We start from the raw sequence: 8801 nt of genomic DNA on the forward strand, positions 1-8801 counted from the left end.
AAAATATGTAAAGAGTAAAACATGTTTATTAAAATTGAACATTTTGAGAAATTACAGGCATGCTTGGAATACAACAAAATACTTATCCTAAAATGATCTAATTTCAAATCAAACTTTGATTCCGTTTTATTAGTAACTGACAAATCAAATTTACCTAAAAGGTTATTTTAATGTCAAATTAACAGAACATGGGAGCACTTGTTTATGAAATTCTGTCATTTGTTTTCTTCTGGCATTGACTTTCACTATGATCAAAAATTTGAGCAAAACGGCATAACTTTTCAATTGTGAACCGTTGTGGCAAATTCTAGCTGTTTCTACCGATTATTATTTATTTTTACAGGGAAGACCATGAAATTAAAGCGAATAGCATTTCACACAATACAAAATCATACACCTCATAGTACATGCAATCCAGCTATTAAAATAAATCCAAAAATAGGCCTACATTAAATATATGAATGAAATATGTAAAACCTCAACTCTGACACCCATAGCTTATCAGTTATATAATACCATTTATATTTTAAAAAAATGTTTACAGAATACATACATAACCAATGACGGAGCAGACCGAGAAAGAACAGAGAAACCAAACCGTGTATAACTGAGTGGACCATGTGTGACTCATGACTGAACCGAGGGAGATTGAAGTTGATGAAGATGAGGCCAATAATTTACAGGCGGGGAAAGAATGGCAAAAAAATAGATTACTTTGTTGATCTTCCAATCTTGAAATGTCCCAGCCATCACACAAAGCCGATGTGAAACCATGTGAATATGTTTGACTGATGTTCATTGTCCTTTATTTGTGGTCCCAGTCCTGTGGACAGAGTTCTTTTGATGTTACCCCCTCACTTGGGAGGGCACATCGTTTTTAGACTCACAAACACAGCTAAATCTATATGAAAACATGAGGATACATAAAAATGCAAAATGTCCTGTTTGTTTGTTTTCATCCAGTTGGAGAATTATGTAACGATTGACCCTCTAGGGATCTATTTGCCCTCTTCTGTGACAACAGCTTAATTATTTTTCAATCAATTGTCTGACTTTATAAAGACAGTAATCTTGAATATTCTAATACCATTGAGATAAAAACATGCTCAATGGCAGCTTTTATCTCAAAGTAATATTGGCAGGAATCTTTGTTACAGACCTTTTTTTTTGCTTTGTGTTAAGAGCTAATTTGAAAAAGAAAAGTTGTGATTGGCCGATTGGCCTATATAAAGCAGTACCAGGAAATCACAGGAGGCTGCTGAGGGGAGAACGGTTCATAATAATGTCCGGGAACGGAGCAAATGGAAACCATGTGTTTGATGTATTTGTTACCATTCCACCCATTCCGCTCCAGTCATTAGAACGAGCCCCCTTCTCCCCAATTAAGGTGCCACCAACATTCCTGGCAAGGAAATACGTTTCCTGTTGCGTCTATACTCTGAATGGTTACATGACAAAAGTTTGACACAGATGCCAAAGCAAGAACATTCTTGTTTTACGAAAGATCGTTTATCTTAGCTTTGAGATCAATTATGCATTAGGTTAGTTATGAAACAGTTAAACAGTACTGGGAGCTAGTTATCCCTCCTGAGTTGTGGAAAAAAACACCAGAGAGAACTATGGACATGTTCACAGTCTGGGAGTGATGGAACGAGCTTTTACATCATAGCACTTACAGTACTTTTTAGAAGCTAAGATAATAGAATATTGAGAATATCACATTAAATTATACTACACAGATAAAAATTCACATTCAGCGAGCACATAGTTGTCTGGACTGAATAATATAATGCGGGTGATGGGTTGTGTGAAGTGTTGGAGGAGACAGGTTCATGGAGAGATTGAGAAGCGGGTGGAGAGAGTGAGAAGCGGGTCTTTCTGCCTGAGGAGATGGGAGTTTCATTGGCTGAAAGGAAACGTGGATGACCTCTACTTGACTGGTTCGGTGGTGGGCGGAGGGGAGTGGTCGCTGGTGATTTCGGGGCGGTACTCCTTGCGCAGTTGGGCGTAGTGCGGGTTGCGGCCGTACCTGGGCTTCAGGCTGACGGGCGAGGAGGGGTAACCTCGCCTCATGACGTGGAACTTATGTTCCTAGATGGGTAACGTAACAGACACAACACATGACAACCCTTCTCCAACAGTCATTCATCACAACAGACCAATAAAGATGAGTATCTAGCATGCATTATCATATGTCATAATAAGTTTATACTGGTATAATAACTGGTACCTTTCTGGTTCTTGCTGTATCATCACGGGTGTCATCCCCCTGGACTTTGTGGGTAGTATGATATCGTGTGATTGTAGGCTGGTTGCACCATGTGGTCGATGAACTGCTGCTGTGGTAAAACAAGCAATAACTGAGTATGGATTTATACATCAACTGTCACCTAATGCTAACGCTATGAAGTAGCATATGGGAAATAGTACACTGACTGAGGGAACTACAAAATGGTTGTGTTCAGTAGGGCACACTGTAGCAAAACATTTTGAAACAGTCAATAAAAACGTGCCTTTCTTATTGCACCAAGTAAGTTTTTCCTCTGTTTTGAGCGTATTTGAACAGGACCCAGGTTGAGATGTTATCTACCTCTGGGATGGGGGCCTCTATGAGGGGCATGGCAGGCTGGACACAGCCCCCCGTCGCTGGGCTGCTCCATGGGCTGGTACAGGAGCTCAGAGGGCTGCATGTACAACACTGGGCTGGAGGGCACTGGAGACTGACACACACACACACACACACACAGAATTTCGCATGCACACACATTAGTTCGCTTTTAGAACGCACCTTGCCTCCGACAAAAACCCACTCACAAACGTAGAGGTGAAGAGCAAAGACGCCCATCTCCTTCCCTTACCTGAGGAACGTTCCATTGCAGGTGACTAGGGTGACACTGTGTAGGGGCCTGAAGGACACAGTATAGGAAACAGATCAGTACCCAGGAGTACACAAGCTTTCTCCTGGAATAACACCTCGATAGCATTCCATTAAATCTGCACAGCTGACTTGGTTGTCAGTGGCTGAGGTACCACTATTTACAATGGATTTTTCTTATGACGCTGTACTGGTGACTAAGGTTAGCCTGGTCCCAGATCTGTTTGTGCTGTCTTGCCAACTCCTATGATCATGGACATCATTGCCTATAGAGCACAAACAGATCTGGGATCAGGCTGGTCAGCTGAGTTGTAATGGTGGTGGTGAGACGGTCCAGGACAGACTGTCTGACCTGGTAGTGGTGGTAGGCTGGCTGCTGGTAGATGGGTGGAGGCTGGTGGGTCAGCATGACTGGAGAGCCAGGTACTGAGTGGGACTACAAGGACACAGATCGGAGGTTAGAGACGCACATGTAATATGGGGACACCAGCCATGTAAGAAAGAACATGTATCTTTACGCCGAATGTATAATACATTTTATCAAATGCAATCCATTATATACCATTTTTACATTTTAGTCATTTTAGCAGACGCTCTTATCCAGAGCGACTTACAGTTAGTGACTGCATACATTTTTTTTATTTTCATACTGACTAAAACACTAAAGAAATGACTAAAATGACTAAAACCCTGTAGTATGTCATGTCTGTTTCATGGATGAAACAATGTCAACAGTCTCTCTATGATTCTCATATGTTGCTCTGTATATTCATGATCAGAATGCACAATTTCATTCACCACGAGGAAAAAAAGTGTCATGAGCACGTGGCTGAGTGAAGGATAGGACTCACAGGCCAGTGGTAGGGGGCGGAGGGGCTCATCTCTGGGGTGTGGAAGTAAGCCACTCCGTTGTGGTAGGTGTAGGGGTACCCGTAGAGGTGGTGAGGTACATGGTTCCACAGGGGGTGGGCATCATGGTAGGAGTATGGCTGGACACAGAGAAGCTGTTTGCTGAGTGAAGGAGGCACAAGTCAACCACCAGGTTATGTACAAAGGCAAATGTTATCGACACTCAATCCCAGGTGACGAGTCAGCATTTTAAAGCCAACAAGTGCAAGAGCACATTAGCCCCCACGATCAAGATAAGACAATATATGGTACGAGTGTTAACATTTTCTACGATGCATTATACATTTGTTGCAAATGTAATTTCCACAGCATGGGAAGACAACCCTGTTCCTGGAGTGCCGTAGGTACTGCAGGATTCTGTTCCAACTAGGCACCACACCTGACCGACTGAGCTAATTGATCAGTTCAGTGACTGCCTAAATTCAACACACCTGGTCTTCGAGGTCGGTTAAATCAAAAACACGCAGGCACTTCAGGACCAGGGTCGCCTACCTCTGCTCTACGGTGCTCTGTCACTTACAGTGCCCTCCCACTTGTTGCTTGCGGACGGCCTGGCCGATGTTGAGCCTCTTGTCCCGGAAGCACAGTCTGTCAGCCTGGGGATGTGGTGGTTGCAGAGGGAGAGGGGGTATCCAGTACAGATTGAGACAGATAACTTTACACTGAGCATTTACTACCCATGACCATGACTTTACTGATGATGGACTGAGCTAGATCTAATGTGAATTAGAGCTGCTGCCCTCCAGAAGGAGATATAAGGTTTGTATCGTATCGTTTCTTTCCCATTTCTGTACAGTATATTGGCTCTACACTCTTAGAAAGAAAAGGTGCCATCTAGAACCTAAAAGGGTTCTTCGGCTGTCCTCATATGGGAACCTGTTGAATAACCCTTGTTGGTTCCAAGTAGAAACATTTTGGATTCCACGTAGAACCCTTTGCACAGAGGGTTCTACATGTAACCCACAATGGTTCTACCTGGAACAAAAGGGTTCTCCTATGGGGACAGCCGAAGAACCCTTTTGGAACCCTTTTGTCAAAGAGTGTACCTTTAGTTACTTACATCATGAAGGATTCTCTCGGTATCCTCCTGGGTCTCAAAGGTAACAAAGCCATATCTGTGGGATGGACACATACACAAGGCAATGATACAGTGTCCCTGGATTACATTTCCATTGCTGTAGTTTATTTAATAAACATCATTGCAGGTGTCATCCAGTCTATGTGGGCAGAACATCTACAGTTTAACTGAACTCACCCTTTTGACACCCCAGTACGGTCAATCACAATCTTCACCTCCTTCACCGCTCCATGCTGGGAGAAGAAGCGTCTCAGGTCGTTCTCATTGGTCTACGCACAAAAAGAACACACACACTTGAATTAAGCTGCCCTTTTTATGCTCCAGTAACATGCAGCAGCACCAAAAAAGGTCAAGTTAGGTCGCAACACAAAAACAGGAGACCCTATGAAAGTAAAGAAAGAGTCGATATTCACCTTGAAATCAATTCCTCCCACAAAGATGCGGTTAGGGATGATGGTGCCAAAGCGGGGGGCATGGTGAGAGGGAGTGGTATTGTTGTTGGGGTCTTGAGACACTGGAGCAGGAGGAGGAGAGGGAGTGCTGGTCTGGGTGCAGATTGAGATTAGCTTGAAACAGAACAAGAGCATCACTGGATTGGCCATCCTCACCAATGCTGAGAAATTCTGATAATGTAGCAAAAAGTTAGCTGTTTTACAAAGCAATATTGTTTGATATATTTAAGACAAAGGGTATGTTGTAAGCCTTTGATCTTTCAAAACAAGCTGTCTATACAATTGTATTATTGGGAACACCTGCACCTTGAAAAGAGGTTGTCTTTGTAGATGCACTTTTGTTTTGTCTAGGGCTGGGAATAACTAGCCAACACTGAGTGACCTTTTGCTTTTTAAAGCCTATAATATGACTCACAGAAATGCATGAGAAACTGCACATTGCTAGGCTAAGGTTTAGGGGAGAGAACTTAGCTACTACATTAGCTAGTTAGCTAGCTACTGTAGCTAACAAGAGCAAGCCAACACATTTTCGATCAGGAGAGAAACATGTAAGATCAATCTCCATTCACCAAAAACGAGTTACAATATAACTTACTCTGGTTTAGAATACATTAGCTATATCAAGCGACATATAACTGAACATAAATAACGTCGCTAGTTAACATAGCTTGCTAGCTAGATAAATTAGCTAAACTAAAGACCCTGCTACCTTTATGCACTGCATGCAGGGAAGCTAACGTTAGTGATAGCTAGACAGTTATCGTTAGCGTTCAAGAGTGACATTTTAACTCGCTGGCTATATAACGTTAATTTATATAATTGTAGTATTGGCAACCCACATTGTTACATGTTTCACAATTAAATATACCGACACAATCAAACGCAACACTGATCTGTTTAGCCACTTAGCTAGCTAGCCGATGGTTTTTTATTTATTTTTACAACATATTAATGTTAGCTAACTAGCATACTGGTAGTTAGCAAGATGGCAAGTAGTACGCTCGTGAAAGGTAACTTACAGCTATTTCGTTCTCCATCGTAGACACCGTGCTTGATTAGATATCTTGAACAAGTAAAGTGAAACAAATAATTGATTGAGGGTTATATCCAATGTAAATCAGCAAGACAATGGCAACTAAAGTTAAAACAACTTGCAAGAGATGTGAACCCAGCCAGGAACAGCCGACCCTGTATCAGAATCATCAACACCAGTCCCGCTCTAGCTGCAGTATGAACGAAGTAAAAATATCTGGCGCTTACCAAATTGAGCTAGTCGATCCTAAACCACTCATATTCATGGGTGGGCAAGTATTGGTTACATTTATATTGTTACAGTTGTATTTAACAAGAGAAACATGTATCTATAGATTATTGTTAGTTTGTTTCAATGTGCCAAAGGTAGGAAACTTTAGAGCAGTTGCAGGTTAGCTAGCTAGTTTAATTCGGTTTTATTTCGCTCTTCGAGCCTCTGCCGCCCTCAACTTGTCAAGATTGCACTTTCCCAGTCCCTAATGACAACGTTGATGGCGGGAGATAAACCCCATGGATGAAAACCGTTTTATTGAACAATTTCAGTTAATTCCTACATGAATTTACAAGAAGTGTGCATTAATGAACATGGTAATTATGGTATTATTTAAAATTTGGAACAAATATTCTACAAACAAAACTAGCAAAAAATACCAAAACATTTAGGCACATTTACCCAATCGACCTTGTCTGTCATATGGTTGGAACCAGGTTCTTGTCTTGCCTGGTTGCCTTTTATTTTTTTGTAGCTAATGTTCAACTCCTTGTACTTCATATTCAAATGACTTGGGAGTACAAGGAGTAGAATGTTAGCTAAACAGACCGGCAACCAGGCTACAAGGTTCTGTCTGGCAGAGACCGTTTTACACCACATTGATGCAGCACCTGTTGCTGTCTTCAATGCAACCCCCTCCCCCTCAGTCTAGCTCTCCCTGAGAGGCCTATTACATATGAACCCTCTTTGATTAGCCATGCACTGTAGTGTGCAGTCCTTTGCTGACCTTTTCACAAGTAGACCTATGGGTAAAAGAAAATGGAAAACTGTTTGAATGTGTCTGTGATGATGTTCAGCATTCTTTTGCTAGGCGTTACATTACATAGGCCTATTGAAAAACGGGCATTGCAAAGCAGTGAATTGATTTTGTGTGCAAGCATCCAATACTGCTATTAGTGCCTAATATGTTGCAGGTGTTGTGCAGTAAGGTGCAAGTGTACAGGTGCTATTATTAGTCGCGATCCCCTGCTCAGACGCTGCATGCATAAACCAATGGTTGCGTGCCATGTCATCGACTATGCAGTTGGGTACCAAAATGCATTTGATGTGGTTAGCTGATACATAAAATACCTCAGCTACTTCTGAGTGGAGGAACACGACCATTGCCATGCCTTGCATTGTCATGTTCCCTAGCATAGCAGAATGTCACACCTGTTCACGCTGCCGGTGCTGGGCTTACCTACCTGGGAGCACTGAGGTCCAGGGAGACAGGTGGGGGAAAAAAGGGATACATTACTCAATCACATCAGGGTGAACCGTGCATTTCTTCATGGTCCTGGGAGAGACAGGGTTTAGTGCGATGAAAGAAAGAGACACTGTGAGAACTTCGTGTCACCAGGCTTGCAATGCCTTTGCTGCACATACCAGGACGGTATCGTTTAACCCCCCCAGATCTCTCACTCTGTGTTGCTTTGCTTATTGCAGTCCCTCCTTTTTGTTCATTTTTCTCTAGCCCCTGACCAATGAAAGAGTTCTGGTATGTACACTCTGTCTTGGCTATACACTGAGTGTACAAAACATTAGGAACACCTTCTCTTTCCATGGCGTAGGTTGACCAGGTGAATCCAGGTGAAAGCTATGATCCTTTATTGATGTCACTTGTTAAATCCACTTCAATCAGTGTAGATGAAGGGAGGAGACTGGTTAAAGAATGATTTTTAAGCATTGAGACAATTAAGAGATGGATTGTGTAATGTGTGCCATTCAGAGGGTGAATGGGCAAGACAAAACATTTGAGAGCCTTTGAGCGGGGTATGGTAGTAAGTGCCAGTCGCAGCGGTTTGTGTCAAGAACTGCAACGCTGCTGAGTTTGGTCCACCACCCAAAGAATGGTCCACCACCCAACGGACATCCAGCCAACGTGACACAACTGTGGGAAGCATTGTAGTCAATATGGGCCCAGCATCCCTGTGGGCAGCTTTTGACACCTTGCCCCGACACCTTGTCCATGCCCTGACAAATTGAGGCTGTTCTGAGGGCAAACTCAATATTAGGAAGGTGTTCAGTAATGTTTGGTATACTCAGTGTATATCCCTCCCGAGCTTGGCCAGTCTTATGACCAGTATGCTATATGATTGCAAACTGGCCATAAGACTGCAGAGTAATATAGGCCTGAATAAATATGTATGCAATATTCAAGATTAGTCACAAGAGGGCAATGTCTCCCTCTGGATTTGTGCCATT

The 8801-nt window shown here is 42.5% G+C and overlaps 1 protein-coding gene across 1 annotated transcript; it reads right to left on the reverse strand.

The window, feature by feature from the left end:
* Nucleotides 1–2261: 2261 nt before the first annotated feature.
* LOC121582935 (protein boule-like) lies at nucleotides 2262–7910 on the reverse strand. The gene is given in 13 exon segments (XM_041899110.2): nucleotides 2262–2339; nucleotides 2591–2641; nucleotides 2643–2720; nucleotides 2859–2906; nucleotides 3228–3311; nucleotides 3727–3809; nucleotides 3812–3886; nucleotides 4305–4380; nucleotides 4845–4899; nucleotides 5040–5131; nucleotides 5276–5407; nucleotides 6334–6377; nucleotides 7802–7910. Coding segments are annotated over 12 exon segments (870 nt in total). The 5' UTR covers nucleotides 6352–6377; nucleotides 7802–7910.
* Nucleotides 7911–8801: the final 891 nt, after the last annotated feature.

The sequence above is a fragment of the Coregonus clupeaformis genome, unplaced genomic scaffold (assembly GCF_020615455.1).
Source record: "Coregonus clupeaformis isolate EN_2021a unplaced genomic scaffold, ASM2061545v1 scaf0183, whole genome shotgun sequence".
NCBI lineage: Eukaryota > Metazoa > Chordata > Actinopteri > Salmoniformes > Salmonidae > Coregonus > Coregonus clupeaformis.